The sequence below is a fragment of the Calonectris borealis genome, chromosome 6, assembly GCF_964195595.1.
Source record: "Calonectris borealis chromosome 6, bCalBor7.hap1.2, whole genome shotgun sequence".
In the NCBI taxonomy this organism is placed as follows: Eukaryota; Metazoa; Chordata; class Aves; order Procellariiformes; family Procellariidae; genus Calonectris; species Calonectris borealis.
The window spans coordinates 10,927,366-10,952,508 of record NC_134317.1 but is presented as its reverse complement, the minus strand read 5'-3'; the positions used below and the strand labels follow the sequence as shown (position 1 = coordinate 10,952,508).

The 25,143-nt window shown below is 52.3% G+C and overlaps 2 protein-coding genes across 7 annotated transcripts in view; one reads left to right on the top strand and one right to left on the bottom strand.

Moving 5' to 3' along the window:
* Positions 1-16,367, top strand: part of C6H2orf76 (chromosome 6 C2orf76 homolog) — a 40,386-nt gene extending 24,019 nt beyond the window's left edge. Inside the window, exons 7-8 of one of the 3 annotated variants that reach the window (XR_012674055.1) lie at positions 15,483-15,925; positions 16,286-16,367. The gene's annotated coding sequence lies outside the window, so the exon portion shown is untranslated. Of the gene's footprint in view, positions 1-1,812; positions 4,111-15,482; positions 15,926-16,285 lie in introns of those variants that run through there. The other 2 variants (XR_012674057.1, XR_012674056.1) reach the window with 2 other exon arrangements.
* STEAP3 (STEAP3 metalloreductase) overlaps positions 1-19,602 on the bottom strand; it is a 29,013-nt gene extending 9,411 nt beyond the window's left edge. The window contains exons 1-5 of one of the 4 annotated variants that reach the window (XM_075152790.1): positions 17,531-17,601; positions 12,678-12,787; positions 6,739-7,222; positions 5,755-6,282; positions 4,001-4,165 (exon numbers count right to left, since the gene is read on the bottom strand). In XM_075152790.1, coding sequence (XP_075008891.1) covers positions 4,001-4,165; positions 5,755-6,282; positions 6,739-7,222; positions 12,678-12,787; positions 17,531-17,596 — 1,353 coding nt within the window. In that variant the 5' untranslated portion in view covers positions 17,597-17,601. Of the gene's footprint in view, positions 1-4,000; positions 4,166-5,754; positions 6,283-6,738; positions 7,223-12,677; positions 12,788-17,530; positions 17,602-19,318 lie in introns of those variants that run through there. The other 3 variants (XM_075152789.1, XM_075152792.1, XM_075152791.1) reach the window with 3 other exon arrangements.
* Positions 19,603-25,143: the final 5,541 nt, after the last annotated feature.

The window sequence follows — 25,143 nt, the reverse complement described above, 5'->3', positions numbered from 1 at the left end:
AAAGTTAATCGGCAAAAACCACATGGATAAGCTGGTGGCAGCTGGAAGCAGGCACTGGCAGCTCCTCAGACCGCAGCAATGGGCTGATCCGCTCCTAACACAAACGAGGAGCTGTCTGGTGAGAGCCTGGGTGCTGGGGCACACCAGGGTGCCTGGGGTGGGTCCCAAGGGTCCCACAGCTGCACCCGCCATACAAGTGGTCAGCTGGGTACAGGTTGATCTATAAGCGCACGAAAGACAAAAGTTTTGCTGATCGCAGCTTGGCTTAGTATATACAGCTCAATATATACTCAGTATAGTACAATGCAGAGCCTACCGAGCACCCCACGGGGCTGATTTGCCAACGTGCTTAGCCCTGATACTGCACTGAGTTTTGAAGCTCTACTCTTGTTTATCCTCTCAATGCAGTTTCTGGCTGTGAAACTTTGTTTTTTTGTTTTAAACAGTGGCAGGGGACTGTCACAGCATGGGGAATATGGGACCACCACCCATGTAAGGTGGTGTTAAAGCCCTCTGAAAGATGGCTGTATGAAGATGGTATCTTCCTAATGCAGGCTTTGCATATATTTTCTATTCTGTATTAACTCTTTTATCTCCCCCATCTCCTTGGTATCTGCGAGGCTTCCTGCAATGCATCAGTGAAGGTGAATCAGTCGCATGTGGCTCATTTAGAAATGTCTGGGCAGCATCCAAAGCCAATGGCCCCTTCCTGACCCAAATATGTTCCTGACTTCTGCTGCCGTCAGTCCCATGAAGTCATTAGCTCCGTGGAAGTGGCTCTGGCTCACACTTCACCAACAGGAGGGTTAGAAAAGGTCTGATGATGGATTCTTTATATCTTGTGATACACGAGCTAAGAAAGAAACCAGGTCAATTCAACCTTCAAATTCCAGGAGGACTTCTCAGGATGGGAAGGCAATCATACACATTTTTACTTCTCAGCCAATTAGAGTTGATTTGTAAATCATTGGGGAACATTAAAAATGTCTCCTGTAAGTTGAATTACATACGAATCATTCCTGTTATCCAGTGTCTAGATCCTGTACATTTTCTGTTAATCAAAACCGGACATATAGGGAAATTGTGTATCCAATTTAACTACATTTAATTGAAATTTGTATATGTGCAGGAACAACTATAAAAATTGCTAAAACCTTAGCAACAATCCAAATGGGATTTTTGGCCCATCAGGCAACAGATGTGTATTTTAAGAGCATGGCAGTATCCCGGGACACTAATACAGGTACAAACACTGCTGCTGGAAAATGTCAGACTTGGGAAGCTCCGGGTAAGGAGAGGACTAAAGTGGCTCCTGGATTTGTAACAAGCCCCAGCCCTCTTTCAAATGTGGCTTTTGGTAGAGTGTCTCTCAAACATGCTAGCCAGTTCAACTGAGATGGCAATGAACTGCTGCATTTTCTGGGAGACATCTGGCTGGGGTGGCTGCGCTCCCCATTTTCCCTATCTTCCCCTTTTCCCAGGCACGGGGAAACCACGATGCCTCTGATGCACTGTAAAAGGGTCAAGTGCTAGACATCCCAAATATTTGAGAAAGCAGCCTCACGCTTCACCACTTGTATTTACATTGTGCCGCTGTGCATTAATTCAGGGAGGATCACATTGCACTGCATGAACGTTAACCCCTGGAGCCTGGGAGCAGTAGCTGTATCTGCTCTTAATTTCCTCAAGAAAGGTATCACCAACTTATTGAAGAGTCAATAATTTAAAAGAGTCCTCATTTAAAAAAAAATAAAGGGAAGCTAACATGCTAAGAGATCTGTAACCTGCTCTTTTTACATGATATTTCCACAGCAGGCCACAATACCAGCCGTGCCGCTCCTGCATGTGATCAGCTGGGAGCTTGTGTCGCGCTGTCGCGCTTTATCCCACACGGACAGAAATAGGTGTGAGTATCTTTCCATGAACTAAGCCAGCCAGCTCCATGTGGGGCAGCCAAGAGCTATTTTGGAGCTGAGCATCAGGTATGTGTCCTGTCCCAGTGCTGACATACCCTTAGAAAGACGTGGGAAGGGGTCCCAAAGGGCAGATGCGACAGTCGTGTTACATACACTGGTCGGAGGCGGCAGCACTACCTGCCGTGACAACGTATATATTACATGACACACTGCCAGCACCCTCCAGGAGAGCTGCCAGGCTGCCTGGGGAGCCAAAGGGAAATGTAGAGGGTTTCAAAGCCTCCTTCCAGGCTGCAAGGAGATACTTCTCTTCATTTGGGATTCCTGGTATGAGATGCCTAAGCCAGGATCAATTTATCCAATGTCCCAGCAGCTGCAGCCCTCCCCTGAGACATGGTGGTGAGAATTAATATGCTCCCGTTGTCCGATCTGGAAGAGAGCTTTAAAGCCAGGTCTCCCTTCTCCCTGAGGGACAATCTCTTGGGGTCAAGCTCTCCTGGTGAGGCTTTTCTACTCAGTGTAAATAATTACTCACTAGCCCACAGCAAGAGAGGCAAAAAGACAAACTGACTTGCTCGTTTGGTGATCCAGGCACTTGTGGGGGAAGTGGGGGAGCAGGCTTCAAACTCCTGCTCTAATGAATATTGAATTATTTATATGCCACTGAAGAGCTTCAGCAGAAGAGGCTGGATGACAGATATTCACCTTTGAAGGGTTAGGGGTGATGTGCAGGGGAGGCTCCGCAGAGGAGATTCGGGGGGACGGGGTCCCACGGGTCACTGCAGAGGGACTTGAAGCCTGGTGCACACTACGCAGCAGTGATGTAGGAGACACAAGTAACAAGGGGTTTGAGGACTATAGGATACGACAGTGACATGGTGAGTGGAATTTGGCCTCAAATTGAGCTCTAATATGCAGGGAATACTTGAAGGTTCATTCCCTGCTATCCCTGTTAGTTAGCCCTAAGCCTGGCTCCAAGCACATCCCTGAGAGTGCTGCAGCCCCCGAGTTTGTGAATGTCCCACGTGGTGGACTCAGGTCACTATGGGAATTTGGCCCTTGGGAGCTTGGACATCGCTGCAAGTGGGAAGAAGGCTCCTAAACCACGGAAAGACTTTGGAGAAAGAAGAATTACCCCTGCATTCCTAATTCACCTTTTAGAATCGGACATGGACTTTTCATTGAAACCACACCCGGTTCTCTGTGCTTCTTGAGCTCTGGCATTTTTATAGACCAGTCTAGGTCTTTTCAAACCTGTCTATTGAATATTTGGGTGGACGCAAGCTCTGCCAAACCTGCCCTTCCCCTGCTGTGTCCTCCCAGGTGCTTTCCTAACCGTTGTCTTTTCAGAAGCTCACTCTCTCCATGGCGGGTTACCTGCCTGCCCTCCCCAGCCTGGTACAAACTCCCCGCAGCATCTCCGACATGTCATGCAGGACTGACACGCGACCGGCTCCAAGGGCGATCTTGCCCATGGAAGGGAACAACCCTGAGTTCTCAAAATGACCCCGAGGCTTTCTGCCTTTCTGCCTTGCGTGACTTCAGGAGGTTTTAGCTGTGAACGGCGGCGCTGCTCACGGGCACAGGGTGGGAAAGGAGACTCTGCGGGGGTGTCACACAGGCAAAGCCCAGGCTGGTTTTTTCTCAGGATCTCTAACTAATGCTGCTAAATGCAGGGTGAGAACGATCTTCAGCCAAAGACATTAAAGGCTCCCTCCTGCAAAGCCTGCTGCTAATCCTCGCGTGGGTGCCCATGACACATTACATTTTCCCTCCCCCCCGGGGACAGCAGCACCCTCCGCAGACCGGGTGAGCCCTGCGGGCGAGCAGCGCGGCCCCCCTGGGACACACCACGTCCCGCTGCCCCGGTGTCACCTCCTGGGCAGGAGGTCCACGGCCCCGGGGTGCACGGGGCGGTGTGGAGTGGCAGGGTTTGCCCCTGACACCGGCGTGCAGCTTGCGGTGGCCGTGCCGGAGCAGGGACACGCTGGGACGGCAGGTCAACCTCTGCCCTCCGTGGTCTGCCTGAGGGCCTGGCTCTGACTGCAAAATCACTCTCTGGCATTGGCAAATGTCAACTTTACCTGAATGAAACTGAATTCCCGCCAGTTGAGAGAGTTTGCGATGGATGGAAGTGAAGTGATGGCAAGTAACGACAGCAAGCCCAGGGCAATTATTCCAACAGAGATATAAATCTCCATCCTCCAGACTTCCTCCTCTACCCAGATATTCATCTTCTTCTCCACAGCCTGGCACGACAACGAAGGTTTGTTAAAACGGAGTGCTTAGAAATAGAGGAACTGAATTTTATTTGTATTCGTTTTGGATTTGGAAGGAGGTTTCCTGGATGAACACTGGGTCCTATTCACACCTCCAGCACTATTTGCCCCTGTGTTTTGGGAGGTGTGAAAATGCTCTTTTATCCCACCGCCGTTTGGCCAAGCTAGACCAGATTTGAAGCCTGCTGGGAAGAACTGCTGAATTCTCTCGGCTCTCACAGCCTGTAACCACAGCAGCAAGCCCCAAAGTTGCATTTGGAAAGATAATTAGAATGAGAAGTCAGTTTAAAGCCATGAAAACAAATACAGATGCTTGAATATGCAGTAGTCTCCTAATAACCTTCGTTTTAAGTGCATTTAGGGGGGAAATCGTTCATGCTAATGGAAGGGAAGATGGGTTTTATGCTGCATGGCAAAGAGCAGCATTTAGAACCATCCTCTTTAGCCCATTATATGGGTTTAATTTACTAAACAAAGATGTTGCTAGAAAACAGGAGGTAGAGGGGAAATGAACACAGGATGCTTGCCCGAGATTAATGTGCAACTGTGGCAATCGAGAAGGACCTGCTCAAGGCTGGAGCCGAGAGGCTGGGGATGTCGTTTGATGGATGCTTTGAACAGGCACTGCTGCCAAAAGCAGCCGTCCTGCTCCCCGCTGCCCCCACGGCCCCTTCCCTCCCCTCTGTTGGGACAAACATTTGGAAACACTTGGGAAATAACCCAGTGCAGAAAGCAGACTGGTTACGGGGCAATTCCTTGATCAGGTTCCCCACTCAGCTGCACAAAGCTGGTGCCATCCCAGGAGGGAGCGGGGTGAAGCAGCCAGAAGCCAGGGGCAGGAGAAGGGCAGAATCACATTCTCCCATGGCACTGCCAGCTTGCAGAGCTGGCTGAAGTGCCTGAAGGTAGCAATCTCACACTGGATAAACACCGCCGAGAGTCTCAATAAGGCAATAAAGTCCTTTTCCATTTCCTCGTTCTCTTAGACTATGACTGGTTCTTCACCATCATTTTGTTAAACTCCTGGAGGCACATTGTGATGAGGACACATCTCCTACAAAACAAACCCCCCAGGTTATGGCTTGGTCACTCCAGCAGGCACCTACTGTGAACATCAGTGCGAGCAAATGGGGATCTCCCAAAATCTAGAGAGAAAAGTTGAGGGGAACTCTGCTCTCTCCACCACTGGATTTCTCCTCTCCCAGCATTTTTCCTGCCTCTGCCCTAGTCTCAGACACGCCAGGTGCCGGGCAAGGCTGGTTTCAAAGGCTTGTCTGGGGAGCAATGGCACGGGGGAGCTGGATCCTAGCCCTGGCTGTAAATGCACGGGCAACACCCTGCTAAGATGGCTGGTCCTCAGCGCAGATGGGTGCGTGCCCGGTACGTGGTGTGCGGTTGCCTCGTGGAAGAAGTGCTCACACAGGTAACAGCTTATTCCCACTGTCCCATACATGCTTTGGACAACGAATGCAAAGGCCAAGATGTTAAGCCTGCTACCCAACATCTGGACGTGTGTAGAAGATTACTACAGGTGCTGACCTGACAAGTACCCACATTACCTGCTTGACGGCTGTCTCGATTAACTGGTAGCGGTGGGAGCGGCGCATGGGCAGGCAGAGGCTGTACACGGCATGCAGAGCTGCGCAGAAGAAGCTGAGGAGACCAATCTGCTTTCGGTGCTGGAGCCACTGGTCGAGCCAATCTGGAAAGCGCCTGTATTTGGTGCCATAGTAGAGCTGCGAGCAGGCTGCCAGCACCCCGGGCAGGTAGACGAGAGACAGCATGACGTAGGCCACGCACGGCAGCGTTGTGTTGACCACCTCGATGGGGATCTTGTACAACTTGTTCTTCTGCTCCCTGATGTATGGGTGGATGACCTGCCGGATCAAGTTGTAAGTGAAGAAGCAAAGAAAGAGGCCTAGAGCCAAAAAAATGGGGATTTTCCAGGCTGGCAAGAGGCGCAGGGGGATGTTCTCGATCTCACAGGCTGACGACATGCAGCCCATGTCCACAGGGGTGAATCCCATGACTTGAGCAATTTCTGCTACAGTGCGCTTGGCTTCTTGGTTATTTGAGCAAATCAGAACCTGCAACGAACAGAACACACAGGGCAAAGAGAGATCAGGCTGCTGGGAACGAGTGCGTCGGGAGGGATGCTGTGCTAAAGGGAGCCTACGTTATTCCATGGAGCATCCTGCTTCCTGGCAGGCTTTCTGATGGGGATTTACCATGGCTGCCAAAGACCTCTTTCCTGGACAGGTTTCCTTTCATGTGTGCACCACCAGTTTGTTTTACTGGCTGTGTTTAGATAAACAGACAATTAAATAATACTTTTCACTTAGACAGAGGCTCCAAAGACTACAAAGCATGAAGTAAGTGGGGGTACTTTCTGAGCAAAGAAATGCAGAAGCTGTGGGGTGGTCTCTGGATGCCACAGCCAGCGCTCAGACCCCTCGCCTGGAGCCTAAGGCCATTTGCTGATGCTGCCAGACCTCAGCTGCTGAAGCAGTTGGGATTTGGCCCTTGTCAGAAGGAAACAATACCTGCTTATTTCCATCCCTGGCACCTGACTGCAGCGTCCACGCAGAAACCATGTTAAACCCCTTGACCACGGTGCAGGCTGGGAACAGGGAAGCCAAGTACTCGGCGTTGGATTCTTTGTGATGGTTGATCTCGGTGTTGTTACTAACGTCCACCAGGATCTTGCCTACCAGCACATCAGCCAGGTCACAGAGGGTGGAGTAATGTTCCCTGAAAACCGCCACAAAAATAACATCCGTCTTCTTCACCGCGTCAGCCTGGAAGGTGACTTCTGCTGCAGAAGGGAAGAGGCCGGCTTTGCGCTTCGGGTTGCGGCTGCCGACCACCACCTTGAACCCAGAGCACACCAAGCGGATGGCCAACGACCGCGCAAAGTCCCCGCTCCCCAGCACCCCGATGGTGCGGCCGGCTGCAGGCGTGATGCTGGGATCACCCTCCATGCTCTGATGGCCCAGCAGGGGTTTGGCCATGTCTCCTCCGGACATCCTGGCAGGAAAAACAAGGGGAAATGCAAGTTCATTGTGAAGGTCTTGCAGACCCAGACCACATCCGTGGTCATGGGGAAAAATGCCACTTAGGCCACTTGAACAGAAGCGCACGTGGTTTTGGTCCCAGTAGCCCAGGACCCATCTAGCCAAACCCACCAGGAAGCGTGCAGTAATGTACGAGCACCATTGGAGGGGGACAAAACACCACGCTGGGGTGGAGGCGAAGGGTTTTAGGAAGGTTTCCCGTATTTGTATGATCCAACACCTGCTGGCCTGCACTCATCCATCCTTTGCTGTTCTTCATGCCGGCATCTCATGCTGCCAGCGCAATCCTAACAGTGACCAGGACCAGCAACTCTCAGAGCCCCATGGAGCCAGCAGGCATCTTCTGAAAAGCCCAGGGCCAGGGGTCCATGGGGATCCCTAAGCCCACATTTGGGAGAGCTTGCGGGGGGGCGGCTTTGAATCTGGAGAAGCAGAATCAAGGCAGGGAGTTTAACCTGAAATGAAAGTGTCCTAAAAGTGGTAAACCAAGAGAGTTGCAGCCTTCGCCTGTTCCAATATTTGGGTCTGGCAAGTGCTGTTTGCTTCAGCTCTTCAATGAGTAATGAGAACTTACTCGTGACATTTAAAAAATATATTAAAACATGATGGGATTTGCTCATGAAAGATCTTGATGAGCTTTACAAACGTTAATGAATTTTGCCCTGTAACACTCTGCTCTCCGTAACAGATTAGATAGTGAGGCCACAGAGAGGTTTTAAGCAGATCAATAAATTCATGGGCAGCACACCAGCCGGCTCTGGAGGACGGGAACTGCTAGGGAACTGCTAGGCTGCTCACGGGCTGTGCCACCAGCGGCTCAAATCTGCTTCCCGGCTTAAGGAACGGCAAATTTGCCCTTAAGGAATGGCAAATTCCTTAAGGACAGATTTTTAAAGGGCTCAGGAGGTAGCCCAGGGAACTTACACACCAGGACATCTAGCTTTTGTATTGGGCATACTGGTAGAGATTATAATAAAGACCATAATTAATAAACTCATGATATACTGGGGACCGAGACAACGTGGTTCTTTCAAAGTGAAGGTGACCACTCTGATGGGGTGACCTGGTCCTTGTCGCAGGCTGTGTTTTTCATAGTCTTTTGGAAATGTCCTTCACCCAAGGCTTTTCTGGGATTGGAGCAGTAGTGGTGCAAAGGGGAAGGGCACTTCTGCGTGAACAGTTACCAATGGGAAACAAAGGGTAAGAAGAAATAAATAATTTTCATAATGGGAAGAGGTTATCAAGGGATTTCCCTGAGGATCTGTGTTTTTCAACATGCTCATAAGTGATCTGGGAAAGGAAGTGAATACTGAGAAGATGGAGCTTGTGGGTGATGATCGTTTAGGACAGTCGATCTCTATTGAGAAGAATCTGCAGAAGGATCTCCTCACTCAAAGTGCCTGAGCACCAAAATTCACTGCTGACACATGGCAAGAGCTGCCTATGGGCATAACCCCCCCTAACTATACGTATACTTTAATAAGCTGTAAATTTGTTATAGCCAGTCAGAAGAAAAGATCTGAAGGTCACAGTACTCTGAAAATATGAGCTCGGTGCTCCCTGGCAGGCACACATCAAACAGAGCCTGACTGACTGGGGGAGAAGATCTCTCACAAAGCAACCATGATCTCTCAGTCCTGCTCCTCATGGAAAGCCTACAAAACACCTTCAGCAGATGGACTTCAAAACTATAATTCACGTTCTGGATACAAAAAATCATGGCTATGGTGACAATACTGTTTTTATGGCAGAGGTCTGTCTGTTCTCCTTGCCTCTCACCAAGCACCCCCCTGTCCCAGAGACCAAAGACACGTGTTCATGGAAGAAGTGCTCTCAGGAGAAAACAAATGCCAAAGAAAGACATGATGAGTTCTCCGCTTTAATAACACCTTTCCTTTGCTTTCCACATATCACGTAGACTTTCTTTCATGCTCTAGGTGAGCAAGAGAGACCTGTTAAACTCAGAATTACTCATACTTCACTCTGAAGGTTTCAGGTTCTGTTCCAGACCTGCAGAAGGGTTTATGTGCTCCAAGGCTGATTTGGTGATGCTCGCTGTATCAGCTGGGTTAACCCAGGCTGCTGCCCGGGCACACACCCCTGCCTTAGGTATATTCCGTGTGTATCACAGTCACTAGGATGTTTCATCCATGAATTAGTGGGAAAGGCATACAAAACAACACAGAAAACACTACTATACCACTGTATAAATCCATACACTGAACTGCACAGTGCAGTTCTGCTCACTCCACTGCAAAAAGGAGGGAATAAAACTAGAAGAGGTCCATAGGGAAAGAGTGAGAGAGATGACAAGGGCTGTCAGCCTGGAAAAGAAACACATCAGTGAGGAGGGAGAATGGAATGCCTGGGACTTCTCGAGGTGAAGAGCAACCTCACAAGTGGAGCTCAGGTCAATGGGAACGCTGGAAAACAATACGGACAGACCAGTCCTCTTCATCCACAACCAGCCATGCTGCAAAACCCCTAATGTAAAGTAAAGACACTTTATCAAAAGCTCACTGCTTTACTTTTTAGAAAGTTTCTTGCTCCACCTGAATTTATTCGTGGCCAGAACTATTTGTTCTAGGGCCAATGCTATTGTTCAGCCTAACGAGCGTTCTTTCCTACACCCCCCCTCTCCTTTTCCACCACCTGTATGCACAAAATGTTATCCCAAAATAAAGAGACACATCTCTGGCTCTCAGCCAAGGGGAGAGAAATCAACATTCAGCATGACAAAGCGGTTGTTACCCGCAGACTCATTTTATAATCAATCTAAAGCACCTCAAGAGCTCTCTCTGTGCTCCCACGAGGATAAGAATTTTGCTGCAAGCAGATTTTCTTGTAGTGTGTTTTCTCTGTCCTGTAACTGCCACTGAACATGTAGAGAGATGTTGGCAATGTTTGGAGATAAACAGCTTTGCTGTCTCCAGTTATTTTGATTAAAAAGGATGACAAAATTAAATGGCCTTTGAAGTCAGCAGGATAGTTAAAAGGTAAGAAGCCTCAAAATGTTTTCTGTGGATTTTGGTGTGATTATTTCAGTTGTACTTTGACTGTCGGGACTTTGGAGCAGGACCCATCCCCGCTGCACAGCCCTTGGTGGGAGGGCAGCTCGGTCCCCACCGCCGGCTGCTGTCTGCTACCGCGGGTCACATCATTGCCATCACTGCCACGCACCGAAATCCTCCCAAGGAAGCAGCAGAAAATGCCTCTTTCGCCGTAAACGCATTTCACCAAGACAAACACCATGGTCTTTGCCTAACAGATGCCTGGAAATGGAGCGTCTGATTAGGCAACAGGTTTTTTTCACTTCTGTATCTCTGTGGAGCACGCAGATGCCACCCCCCCCACCACTGTCTCCCCTGCCTTACCATGTTCACGCTGATTTTTCTGCACCTATGAACAGTGTGTTACCTGCTTAAAACTCTCCTTCCCAAAGCTAATTCTTCATGGCAAGGTCAACCCACCCAAAGTCAGTGCAAAGCACCACGGCCAGGATGCTGCAGAGTCACCCGGAGGCAGAGGAGACCAAGAGTGAATACGGCGGCGCTCGGACACATCTTTAGCATGCTGCAGCCTTAGTTAAACCTCATTTATTGATCTTCCCTATCAAGGAAATTCTACCCCTGCTGAGTTATGGCATGTGCAATTCAACGAGATCTGTTTCTTACTGAGGAAGCTACAAGATGATTTAAAGCACAGCCCAGTGGAAGTAAATTAGCTTCAGTCCTAACCCGGGAAGCAGTTCCCTAATTAAAATATCTAATACTATGTAAAGCTGCCCTTCAGCTAGACTATTAACGACACCCTTATATCACTGCGTGGGTATGCTATGTCCAGCTCTAGCACGCTTGTTCCTGTGTGCAGTTCAACAACTGCATTGCAATTACTGCTATTATTTGCAGGACAATAGCAGTGATGGGCAAGGAGCAAGGCAGGGAGCTCCGCTCTGCCAGGCACCCTACCAAAACTAGCCAGAAGGCCACTCCTGCCCCAAAGAATGGGATCAGACAGACAAAAGCTGGGTGAAACGAAGCAGTCAAATCCTGTTGCCCAGGCTGAGGGAGGGAGGGGCTCTCACAGAAGAAAAACACGGATAATTCAATGTATTTTGCACCTGAGGCTTGGCAGAGGCTGTTAGCTTAGGCTCAGTGCCAGGCAAACAAGGTTTTTCTGCCTCTCTGCCCATGCTGAGCAGCTTCGCTCAGGTTTTGCAGGAGGACAGCCGTTCTGGATGGAGCCGGGCTGCAGGAGCCTGCTCAGGTGTCTCTGGGCTCACAGCAGATCACCCCCCACCGCTAACGGGGAGCTGGCTCAGTCGTTATCCTCTTTCGACAGACGTGGGGGACAGAGATACTAACGATAACGGGACTCCAGCAAGTTTGCCTGGGAAGACCCTGATATCCTTGACCAAGTCTTTAACAATGAGACCATCTTTTCGGGCCCCTTTCACTTCCTCTGGTACAGCAGGATAGCCTAGCTGGTTCCCATAACTCGCAGTTTGAGTTGCAAACCCTGAAGATGGATGGACCTGTGGTGGCAAGGCACGGGCTTCACTTCAGTTCTGGCCAAAAAAATCAAGACCCATTTCACTGTCTTGGTATTCAGATTTATCAGATAACAGACACCTTAGTTTTACAATACCTCTAATAAAAAAAAGCAATGTCTTAAACATATCGCTGAGCCAAACTGTGCTGAAGAACAGGGCAGCAATCTCATAAGGAGCTGCAAGTAATGGTCCTGTCCAGTGCAACCAAACTGGTTCCTGTTTGCACAAAAGCTCATCTCTGAGCTCAGCCTTATGTACAGAGCCTGAGCCAGCAGTACCTTGGCTAAAAAAAAACGCTTTTGTGTCTTCCCCTGAGGTCAGGTTTTGTTTAGACTGACCACAACTGAATCTTGAGTAGCTGCAGATTCAACCCGGTGCAGGTCATCACAGAGCCTCCTCTGTGCTTCAGCTTCTGTGTTATTTGAGATAAAGTACATGATTATTATCTACATCTACAGCATGTGGGTTGAAAGACCAGCAAGCCGCAGGAGGAATCAAATGATGTAGCAGAGCCCTTGGTCAAGTCATTGCAGAGGAACATCTGCTTTCTGCACCAGGACAGGACTTTGGGCTCTGCCGGCCACAGCTGACACCCGGCTCCATGGAGCATGGTCCCACAGACACACACACTGGAGGGACAGGGGTGATCTCTGCCCCCAGGGGACTTTCAGTCTGCATGGAGGGACCTTTGAACCATGAAGCTAAAGCCCTACAGCTTCTGTTTGCAGAGCCCTCTGCTCAGTGCCATGCCCGCTGGCATCTCCTGCTGCGTTAACCCTCGAGAAACCCCAGCTGGAGAGGAGCATTCAGTGCCTGAAGTCTCCATTCAGGTCTTGCTGTGAGCAGAAATACTCACTTTTTGGCTACTGCCATTTTGTTTCCAGGGAAAATAAAACATTTAAGTCTCTTTCCCGCACCCGGAGCGTCCCTCCAAGGACTACAGCGAATACCATGTACCTGTTGGGACTGGAACAGATTTAAGTAAGAAAAAGGCTTATCCAAAGCTGCTTTAACCCCAGCTCTGATGCACATTTCAAGAGACCTTTCAGTCCTGCCCAGGCTGACTGGAAATAACCCCTCTGCTCTGCAGGGGAGGGAAGGCGGAGAGGGGAAACCAGGCTTGCTGCCTCTTTCCCTCTTTCTCCTTCCAAAGCAGTTAACTCCCCAACGGCGCAAACCAGGAACTGGCAAAGGGAATAAATCACCCGTTGATATTACTTCAGCCAGAAAAACCATGCTGCAAACCTACCCAGGACGCCAGCCAGGCCGTAAGAATGAGGAAACGCGGGGAGCCAGGCTCCCCCCGCCACCCTCCGTCGGCCCCTTCGCCCATGGGGCACACGGGGCAGGGAGCGCTGATGGGGAACGGAGGGGGGGACTATTCACTCAGCTCCCGAACCACCAGGATGGGGAGGTGGGACAGGGACCTGCCCTGGGGGAGATGGTCCTGCCCCGAGCAGGCATTGCTGGGTGCTGGGGCTGTCCCCTGCGATCTGGTGAGGACAGACCTGCCCTGGGATCCGCAGGGTTGCCGTGACTCCAGATCTGCTGTGGGACCTGCGGGGCTGCTGTGACCCCAGACCTGCCACGGACTCCGGGGTTGCTGCATCTCCCCCTGCCACCACTCTCCACCCCACTGCACTTTGCATTCACAGGTCCTCATCCCTCCCCCTGTCCCAGGGCAGGTGTTTAACTGATTAGCTCAGTTATCAGGTGTTTATCTGTTAAAACCACTTCCATAAGCTCCTGCAAGAGCCCAGCTTTCTCCCCGCTCTCTCTTGATCCAATTAACCTCACCGCTTCCTCGCCTACCCCCAAAGGACACGGCAAATGATTTGGCCCCTGCTTCTCTGCAGGCACGTTCTGCATTTTGAGAACGGGTTTCACGTCTCCCTTCAGTTCTTCCTGCACGAGTGAAACCCAGCTCCTTCCTCAGAGCTGCTATTTGCTGAGCGTCCGACAACTCGGCCTCTCTTCCTTGCTCTCATTTTTCTTGGAGGATGCCCAGAACTGCATTTTCCAATCGAGCCCCTAAAATGCACCGGCCGGAGCAGAGACGCTGCTTCCCCAACGTGCCACTTCTCTTTCTTTATCCTAGGACGCTGTTTGCTTTTGCACAACTGCGTGATGCTGTTGACTCATGGGCCGCGGTGCCCATCACCCCGTCCTCCGGCTCCCCACAGCCGCTGCCTGCCCGGTTGCTCACCCGGTGTCCATGCAGTCGGTCAGTCCTACCACACAGGACATAAGCCATGCCCTGTTTTCTTAGACCATCTCTCCAATTTGTCACAATCTTTAATTCTTAGTCCCTCCTCCTGTAAAACATTTCCAGTCCCTCCCAGCTCAGTATCACCTACAAATTCAGTACGTGCCTCCCGACTCCATCACCCGCTAAAGAAAACACGGGCTGACAGGCACTGACCCTCCCCACTCCATCCACACTCCAGTTTAAACATTGATAAATACTGAGAATGTTGTTTTTGGAAGCCAGCAGTGAAGCCAAAGGCATGTCCTTGACCACAGGATGTTCCTCACCATGACCAAAATTCAAAAACATCTTTCAAAACAGGGGAAAGCAGAGGAGAAAGGTCTACCAGAATTTCCCACCGGGGCAAAATAGTCTCTTTTTCCCACACAAGCTCAGCCATTTTGGCTACAGTTTTCCTATAGAAATACATCAGCCTGTGGTCACTTTGCAGGGACAATTTCCCTTCCCGAGGTTAAACAGGCAACATTAACGCTGAGCAGAAAAATCACCCGCCTACAGTATTGAACTGGAAAACAAACTTTTGGCTCGCTCTTTTAATCAAAACTATGTACTTTTAAGCACAGTTACCAACAGATTCTGCCACAGGTAGCCCCAAACTCTCCTCTCCCAAATTTGTCTCCAAAGGCAAGGGACCCCCCTTTGCAGTTACCACTTCTCTGCAGCAAAGTCCTTGTCTGAAGAGCTTCCTCTGCTCTTCTGCTAAAAGAACTTGCTGCCTGTGTCTGCTGTGTCGATAGAGTAATGAATGGCCTGAGAAGGACCTGCCCTGTAATAAAACTTCATAAAATGGGAATCTGAAAGTCTGGGAAGCCCGGAGGTTCCATGGTAAGACCGTGGAGAGCACAGACCTGAGGCAAGACAGGGTTTTGGTAGAGCAGTGCTGATGCTGACACAGCACACAGGACTTTATCTGATTGATGTGACTGAATAAGAAGGTTATTTTCCCTGCTTATCATCCCACAGTTCTTAAGTGACATAAAGGGGTGGTTCACAACTTCAGGTGCCGTACTTAAGTCTCATGTGGCTCCTCTTGCTTTCTTTTGGGGTCTTAATTCGCTTGCTGCTCTTCCCAAGTTAACAACCATCTCACAGTGACTCACCCATTTCTGAGCCTTCCCCTCCCTGAAATGCGGGGAGAGCGGGGAAGCAGCCAAAACCCCGGGTGGTGGAAGCTTCTCAGGTAGATCTAATAATGCCCTGCAGCCAGACACGATGGGAGGAGATGCTCCTGCCTGAACTGAGCTGGGGAAAATCTCTTCTGCTCTTCACCGGGCAGCCTGTGCCCTTCTGCTGGGAGCTCGAGGGCTTTGGAGGTGGCGAGACCTGACTTCAGCAGTCACCGCAGGGAGCTGGCAGGCTCTGGCTGTTTAAAACCTCTTTATTTCTTTCCAGGAAAGACGCAGAGGAATTGCGCTGCGTGCGCATGAAAATATTTGGATTGGCTATTCCCACGCTGCAGTGCCTGTTAGAAGGGTCTCCAAGATCAGCACTCCCTCGCCTTTCTGATTTTTGCCTCTCCCGGTGACTCAGAGGATGCACAGGACCATATGGGGGGAGAAGATGGCCTGGGAGGCAGGTTGGGGTGGAGGGAAGCCACAACCTATGGCATGCGGTCAGCCCGGCTCCTGCTTTCCTCCCTCGGAGCACAGGCCCGGCACACAGTGCACAGAGGTAGCCCTGGGCCAGCCCTGAATACACACAGCTGTGAAAACGGGACGCTCTGCCCAGGAAAGGCAACGAAGCTCGTGTAGGGCCACACTCTGCCTCGTCTGCCTTTCCCAGCAGCTCCTGGGAAGCTACTGGGAGAAATGGGGCACACACGACCGGCTGACCAGGTAGTCCTGTTTGGGGATCCAGATGGGTGGGAGATGGGTGGGAGAGAGATGCTTCCCACTGAAAGTCAACTCACTGCCCTGAGATGCTGGGACCCCACAGCACTCTGCCTTCCCCTTCCTGCCCCTGGCCGTTTGCCTGTGTCCGACAGAAACGCGTCTTTGGTCCGACATCCCGGAGAGCAGAGCCAGCTCGCTTCACCTTTTCCCCTGCGCTGGCAGGGGTGTCACTGGTCAGCCCGGGGAGGCAAATTCACCTGGTCCCTTCTGTTGAGGGACACCAAGCTGCTAACGACTTGCTGTGTGTGTGCTGTTCTGGCCATCTATTTTACATTTCTCTCTCTTTTTCTTCACTCCTTCAAGCAGGTGATGAGACCAGCAGGAAAGGAGGAAGAAGAGGGATTATTACTGACTTGGGAGGAGCTGGAGGAAAAGCAAGAGAAGGCAGCAGGTGGCTTCACCAGGAAAGGACCACGGAAGGACGATGACTACGGTGATCACGCTGCCTTGTGAATATAGCACTTGTTTTGCCTGAGCACCCTGTATTCCTGGGGGCATGTTCAAGGCATGCCACAGACATACCTGCTCTGCTGAGCGGCTGTCACGGGCAGGAGATCTGTCTGGGAAGGAGAACACCTCGGTATAAAGCAGCAGCAGAAGGTACCAACTCAGTGGTACCTTCTCCAGGATGAGGGAAGTCTGGTGCACGTGTGCGCACGTGCGGGTGTGCACAGCATGCCTTCCCCCAAGGACCCCAACGACTGAGCAAGTCCCACATGTGCTGGATGAGTACAAATATCACGTTATTTCACCACCGCTCAGGAGAACCATCCTGTGCCAAGCTACGCTGGCTGCTGCAGAGGGAACTGATGCTGCCTGCCTGGTCGGTTCTGTCCATCTGGAATCCTTCTTTGATCGTCTTTAACATGTTTTTTAAAGCCAGCTGTGCTGGAGCGCTGCCTCCCGCACCCACCTTTGGCAAGCACGCCCTCGCGGTGAGAAGTTAATTTATTCTAAGTACCTGAAGTGATGCATGTTGGTATCTATTAGCGCTTGCATGTAGCCAGCAGTTGGTATCAGCATACTTTTGTGGTGGACACGTTATCTACAGATCCATTTTTTCCAAAGACTGCAGTGGTGTATGCATACAAACTAAATGGAAATGCATACACAAGTGTTACCACAATCAAGGCTTTAGAGAGACTCACTGAAATCTGAGAACCTGGAAAAAGGATGGGAGGAATTTCTGTCTCAGTTCCTTAAACCCTGGGCAAAATTTTCAAAATGTTCAAGTGATTTAGGCCCCAAAGCACCTAAGGGCTTTTGGAAACAGGATGTAAGCTCCACATCACTGACTTGCTTTCAAAATGTTTTATCCTTTCAATTAAGCTACATTTCACTTAAACTTAGATGAAGATGGAAAGCTGCTTAATCCACTGTAGGGCTGCAGGGAAAACTACCCTATGAAGAAGCATTAACTTAAAATTTGGAAATAATTAGCATTTGCCTCCACCGTGGGTTTGACAAAAAGATAATTCTAATTAGCGATGCTAAACTTATAGATAACAAATTGGTGGGTTTTAATTCTTGGTATGTGACATCTCTTACCACAGCTGCCAGTGTCCTCCCCACCTCTCGGGAGAGCCGGCGTGGCTGGCCTACTTCTTCCACCATCGGAAAAAATGTGTTTCCTCTGAATCTAAACCTGCTTCTATTTACGGGTGTGATGTTACAAGGTCACAGTCAAAGCATAGTTCCTAACAATAAAAAGCAAAACAAATGAAAAACAAAAATAAAAAGCAAAGCAAACAACAACAACAAAAATTTATGCTTTCAAAAAGCATGTTTTCCTGGGGGTTGGTGTGTTTTTTTTAAACAAAGACTTGTTGAGTCATCAACATTTTCTTCTTTACAATTACGGAGGAAATCAAATATCTGCAGTGACTATGGGATCTTGTATTACTGTACATCTGTTTCATAGCAAATGTGATTTTAAAAGAGGAGAAAACTTAAGCTTGATATAGTATTTAAATCTTGTTAGTCCTCCATCTCCTCAGCCCACAGGACTATTGATGCTGTAGGTGATGGCCTTCCCCTCCTGCTGTCTCTCAGTTTTGGTTTCTTGCCATGGGAGGCATTTTTCCGTGTGTTGGTTTTATTTAGACTGTACCGAGGGAAATGATCTGGGATCCTCAGTACCTGTCCATCCTCTGCTTGGCTCAGCGGGCTGCAGGCATTACGAACACGAACGCTCCCCCAAGCTCCCCGTTGTTCAGCAAAGGGCCCGTCACAGCCCCACGCACCCTGCCAGGCAGAGGTTACACCCCGGCCAGGGTCACAGGACAGGGGCAGTCCCACCCCAGGTCACATCACCTGTGGGACAGTCCTACCTCTCCAATTCCTTCACAGCTTTCATCCTTTGTTACTCTGACATGGATCAAATGCTGGAGTCCCCCGCCCCAGAGCATCCAACCCTTTTACCTTTTATAAGCCCCTACACTGGTACAGAAACCACACGGCCGCTCGCCTCTGAGGGACCGTGGGCCCTGGCCAAGATTTTTCCCAAGATTTTTCCTATCTCAGTGCTGATTTCTCCCTTGCTGGAAGAAGCCACTCATCTCCCCAAAGCATCTGGCGAGCCGAGAATGCAAAAGTGAAAGCTAAGCGCAAGCTGCTCTCTGAGGGACACAACGCGACTTGTGTGCCCGCCTACACCTCGCCACCCCACCGCGCTCACGAGGACCGCGCCACGACTCTACCTGGAACAGCAAAACCCGCCCCGTTTCAGGCGGGTTCGTGCCCGGTGCCAGGGGGTTTCCCGCACCTGCACGGGCGTGTCGGCCAGCCACGGGAAAGCGCTTCAGCAGACACCCCGCGGGGACGACGAGCACCCCACCGGCCTCTTCCTAGTGATCACCGGGATCTGGGACACACCGGCCCCCTCGGAAATTTCTCGCCGGGACCTGGCCCCAGCCCCAAACCCAACACTCGTGCCGAGGCGGCCACGGCCGGGACCGCTCCCGCGGCCGGCCCGGGCCCCCCTGCCCGAGCCCAGGGGCGGAGCGGACCGCGGGGCGGGACCGGCCCCCGCTCCCCAGCCCCGCCGCGGGGCTCCCGGGGCCGGGGGGTGCTGGCGGGACGGGGCCTCGGGACCGAGCGCTCCGCGGCGGGGGAGCCCCCGCGGACCCCCGGCGGTCACCCCGGGCGGGGGCACCCCCAGCGGCGCCTCCCTGCCGAGCCGAGCCGAGCCACCCCCGCCACGCACGCCCGCCGCGGCCCCGTGCCTGCCGGTTCGAGCCCCGCCGCCGCCGCCGGGCCCCAGTCGTGGGGCAGCCGCGCGGCGCCGTCCCCGCAAGGGCTCGAATCCCGCTGTGCCCCTTCCCCCGCGGTGCTCACCTCTGCGCGGCGGCGGGAGGGCGAGCGGAGCCGTCCGGTAGCGGTAAGCCGGGAGCGGTGATGTCAGGCCGCGGGCTCCGCCCTCCTGCCCATGTGCCCGCCGGCGGCCGCCCGGCATCCGCGCCGCTCCGCTCGGCAGGGCATGGCCCGGCACAGCGCAGCCCGGCCCGGCTCGGCTCGGCATGGCATAGCCCGGCACAGCCTGGCTCGGCTTGGCTCAGCCCGGTATGACCTGGCACAGCACAGCCCGGCTTGGCTCGGCACGGCATGGCATGGCCCGGCACTGCCTGACTGGGCTTGGCATGGCATGGCTCAGCACAGCCTGGCTTAACTCGGCTTGGCTCAGCACGGCATGGCCCAGCACAGCACAGCCTGGCTCGGCTCGGCACAGCATGGCCCAGCACAGCACAGCCCGGCTCGGCTTGGCACAGCACGGCCCGGCATGGCACAGCCTGGCTTGGCTCAGCTCGGCACGGCCCGGCACAGCCTGGCCCAGCACAGCTCTGCACAGCCAGGCTCACCGCATGGCCCAGCACTGCCCGGCCCAGGGGTGAGGGTGCAGGAGTGGTGAGCCCTCTAGCCCTGGCCCCTCCGGCAGCCCCGCTCCCTGCTGCGCCCGCCCAGGTGGCACTGCCATGCCGAGGTTAAATGCACAGGGACGGGAAGGCATCGCCGCCCAGGCTGCAGCGGGCACGGTATCCATTACAGGCAGGAGTCGAAGGCAGACCTTAATTCTCTGTTTGTAAGTGCATTTCAGAGCCAGCCAGTGTTTCATTTCAATGGGAGGGTGCGGCTTGGTCCGCTTCTCTCCGTGCTATCAGGGGCCACTCACTTGCTCTTAAAAGCTGTGCCACGGGGCGTGGAGCAGATAATGGTTCTTACCGCCGCACCGGGAAAGCGTGTCCTGTTGCAACCACCCCTAACGTGGCTGCACGGCCCTGCTCCGACAGACCAGTGGTAGCATGCTGTTGGGCTGCTGAGGACTGGCACTAAAAGTAGTGTCTTCGGGCAAAAACACTGGGTCAAACCCACAGGGATTTAAAAAAAAATCCCTCTGGAGCTTTGGTTCACTCACTCAATAGAGGGGAGGGACCCGAAGGGATTGTCTCATCTGTCCCCAAACCACGGCTTAGCTGGGAGATGCTGGTGCAACCTGTTTTTGAAGCCTGCGCGGAGGGGTGTGCAGCCTGACGTGCCTCACTGCCTCTGCAGTTAGGAAGGTTTTCCTAATCCCCTGATCTTTGCTGACTGTCATCCGCTCTGTGCCCACCTTGCACACGGGCTGTGTGTTCTTGGGGTGAAACAAGACCCACTTCTTTCCCCTCTCCCGGGCAGGCTGTGGTTTTAACCATCTCAGCCCGTTCTCACTGCTGTCCTCCGCAGATGTCCCCCCTCTCCTGCCTCTGTGCTGCCTGCAAATGGGGCCACCTGCCAGCCGGGGCCGTCCCGGCTCGGGGGGGTACTCACTCACATCCATGGGGTGAGAGATACAGAAACCTGCTGATATGGGGAGGCTGCAGCGAAGACGTGGGATTGCTGGGGAAAACTCACGTCGGTGGCTCCTGGCACCGGGACCTTGGATAAGAGAAAGCTTCAGAGCCTGGGGGCGTTCAGGCTGCAAACTTCAAGATGCTGCGAGTTCCCTGGGTATTGGGGAATACTGCAGAGGAGAGAAAACCTACTGGCATGGTTAGGAGAAGGAGGATCGCTGGGATATCTGTACTTCATCATGCCTCCGTGAAGTCCATCTGTGACTGAATGCAGCCAAGAGACTCAGATTATTCCTTACCCCCTTCTTGCCTGTTGTGGCCCCTGCCTCCTCATGCGTATCTTAATGTTACTTAATTTATATGCCATGATCAACCCTTTGTGGAGACTGAAGGAAAGAAATCTTTGAACTCTCCTGTGCTTTCTGTATCTTGTTACCTGCACTCCCGCATTATGTAAAGGACAAATTTTGCTTTTTGATTTATTTATAGAACCCGTAGCCATTGCCTTTTTTGCCTTGGTCATTGCGATTCATTTTACGTGATTCCTCTTTGATCTTTCAGGTCTCTGTAAAGCTGCGGTTGCACAGTGTGGGTCTCCCTCTGTACCCTTCCCTTGCACGGGGCAAGGCTGCTGTTATGGGTTTACGATCATTTCCATAGGTAATGACCAGCCCTTGGGGGTTCTTTATCCTGAAGCACTGAAATCTGCTTTTTTTTTTGAGATTTCATTTCCTTTTCATAGAATAGCAAACTTTGGAATTTTTTTCCCCATCATTTTCACCAAAATATCCTCTGCTTTTCTACCTTTCTGTCACAAAGAAGAGCCTCAAAATGAACACCCATTTTATTGCTCTCTCCCTCTTCTCAAACCCATGGCCAGCCCTGTCCAGGCCACCTGTTTGCTGGGTGGTTTGAGTCCTGCAGCTCCATTTTTTCTGCCGACATCTCGGTAGGTAGCTAAAGCCTCCCCAGCTCCCGGTCCTTGACTGGCTTTATTGGTTGCTCAAGAAACACCTTTGGGAACCATCTTTCTGATGAGGTGACCTGATGCAGGCTTGCAAGGTGGCTTCATTTCTCTTCTACCCAGAGATACCCAATGTGCCAGACTCATGCTGGACTTGACTGGTGTTTCTGTGTGTTCATCTGTTTTTTTTCCCTCTTTTTCCTTGCTGGTCCTGAGCAAGAGTTTTCCCTCTGTCAGCTGGACCCTTCCTGGGTGGTCGGAGCTGCGGGTCTCCGGCAGCACCATCTGTGTCCCCGTGCCCAGCTGGCCGTGCCCCCACCATCTCCTCGGCCAGGGTGCCACCTGCACCCCCCCTCCCTGTCCTTCCCCCCCGCAGGGCTGAGCAGTCGCTTTGATCTGCTTCAGGGCTGGGGCTGGCAGGCTCTGCCAGTGCCCATGTGCTGGCACAGCATGGCACGGGCGAGCAGATGAACCTCGGCAGCTCCTGGCTGCCGGGCCAGGGAGCCGTGGGGAGCCCCCACCTCCCACACTGGGTCTCGGGGCTCTTGCTGGGATGCTCGAGCCATCTGAGGTAGCTGTGTGGAGGGGTGCACCGGGCCAGCTCGCCTCCTGTCCCACACCTAATCAATAAGGTGGGTGGCCCTCCCCTGTCCCAGAGCATGCCTGGGCATAGGTGTACCCAGACCCCTGAGCCCCCCCGTGCTGCTTCCCCCTTGCCGGCTCCCTTGGGTGCATCATGGAGGTGTACGTGCCAGCCCCAGGGCTGGTGTGCACCAGAGGCCACGGGGGATGCGGCAGCGCTGGGCAGCAGCACCTGCACCTGAGCAAATACCGTGACAAAAGCACAGCTCGGGGACACTGTGTCACCCTGCCACCCGCAATGTCACGGCAAGGGAATGGCTCCGCTTCCCCCTGAAGTCCAGGGGTAGTAAGTGGCTCTTACCGTTTGCAAGCCAAACCTATCTGGCAGGGCGGTCGGTAAACGTAGCTCCTCCTCTGGCCTTTCCAGAGCTGCGTTTTGGGCTGGAAGCGGCTTTCTTGGGACCCAGCGATACCGTTTGGGTTGAGAAATTGGGTTATAATACAACAGGAGTATTGGGCAGGTTCAGCAGTGCAGTGCTCCGGACTGGCACGTGGTGCAGCAGTGCCGAAACTGCCGAGCCCAGAAAGGAGCCGAGAGGCTGGAAAGGTGCGCGTACAATGCAGGCGAGGTGGAATTGATAACTTGTGGTTAATTATTGCCAGTGAGCGGAGGCCAGAAATGAATTCGGCGCGGTTGTGAAACAGAGAGCATGTGCAGGAGGAATGAGCCGGGGACTGCAAAAATGGGCATGGGGGGGAGCTGCAATGGCTCTGTGAAGCCAGAGTTGCTCAAAACAGCATCTACGTTGGGTGAAGAAGTAGCTCATGTTGTCCCTCGACTCTGCTGGGGTTATCTGGAAGTACTGGGGGTGATGCTGAATCCTGACAGCGCTGGGGACAGACCTGGCTGTATCGTCACGGAGCTGCAAGGAAGGAGCAGGCAGAGATGAGTGGCTTGCAGGCAGGTTGCAGGCAGGACAAAGTGCTGCCACGTCCCTCCCAGAGTATCCTGGGTGGGGAAGGATGTGCGATACCCCTCAGTCCTCCTCCCACCCGAGGGCTGTGCGGTGGCGTTGGTGGCTGTACAGTGCTTGAAGTCGACTGGGAGTCCGCACCCGTGCCGATCGCCTGCTCCCCGCCATCGGCTGCGTGTCTCCCGCGGATGATCCAGAAATGGCAGCGAAATGCCTGGATTTTGGACCAGGCTATTGAAGTGAGATATGGCTGAGTGTGGGTGGCTGCACAGCCGTGCCGGACACTTCCAGCCCGAGCATCCTCCTGAGCACTCCGTGCTGCCAGGGTGCTCAGGAGGATGCTCAGGCTGGAAGTGTCCATACAGGGCTTACGCACACCCGGGGTGCCCCGGATTTATCTTCTGGATGGGCCCCATGCCCCCCCGGGGTCTGGCAGCATCCCCCGGGGAAGTCGGTCGGAAAGCACAGTTAACACGGCGCTACCAGAAAACGGCCTCCTGCTGCTAATCAGCTCCCGGCAGGTTATCGCTTTCGCAGCTGCCTGGCTTTTCGGAGAAAAATGTCATTTATCAGCTTTTCACGGAGGAGACCTGGTAGAGATGCTCCACGCTGGTGTTGCCGGGCTCGTCCCCGCCTGTCATGCAGGCGCCATCTAGTAGGAAAAGGAGAAAAAGACCAAAAATGAAAGAAGGCGGATGTTGAAATGCAGTTTCTTTCCGGGAGAACAGTTTAATCCAACACAAAGCTGCTTTGGGACATGGCTCTAGCGCTGAGCCCATGATTTGGGAACCTGCAGCAGAATGCACTACGTGGGAAATGATGAGGGCATGGAGGTGGCCAAACTGGAGCATGACTTGTCCAGGGTGGGTCCTGATTTATTGGCTATAAAAATAGACTTTGGCATAAAGGATCATTTCCAGGCAACTCCTGGATAACATTGTCAAGGCTGGATTTAATTAATTAGCTGTGTGGGTTAATTGCGATACACTGGCTTGGGCTGCCGCCTTCAGTTCCAATGGGTGGCAGACGCTCCCATTTCCAGTACCGAGGTCATCCCATCAGCTGGAGGCTTTACTTACAGCTAAAAACCTCTCTCTGCCATCCGTGCATGTGCAATTGCCCTTTGTGAAGACAGCTGCTTTGGTCATATTGCACGATTTTACCACAAATCCCATACTGCTGTCATCATCTTCTAATAGCCACATGGATTTTCAGTGTGATTTCCCAGCCCTAGGGGTTTGCCAGGCAAAACCTCCCAAAATCAAGCCCGGGGCAAAATAAAAGGGACCTATAACATCAATTTTCTTTAAACAAAAAAAAAAATCATGATTTTATACCAATCCTATGATTTTTATGCAGCTTGACTCACACCTTCCAGTGTGGGGAGGTGATAATGCTGGGTGTCTGTTATCTGCTGCGCATGAATTCCCACTGGCAGGCTGTCTGTCCTCTGCTGTGGATACATGGAACACGTCCCCGTGCAGCAGGTCCCTGTGATATGTGTGTGACGTGGCGAGTCCTGCTTGGGGCACGTCTCCCTGTGGCCTTTCCCCTTCATTTTCCCGAAATACCAAGAACCGGAGGCCAGGGATGCTGCAGCGTGAGGGACATTGCCCACGTCCTGGGGTCCGGTGGCTTCACCCTGCCTGGGCTGCACAAGCATCATTGCACTTTGCCCAGAGCAGAACCTTAATTCATCTCCACTTTCATAGATAAAAGCCTGAATTAATTAAAGAAGAGAATAGAAGCTATTTTGATTTCCAGAACACCAGAAACTCCTAATTATCACAGCTCCCACAAGTGCTGCTATAATTA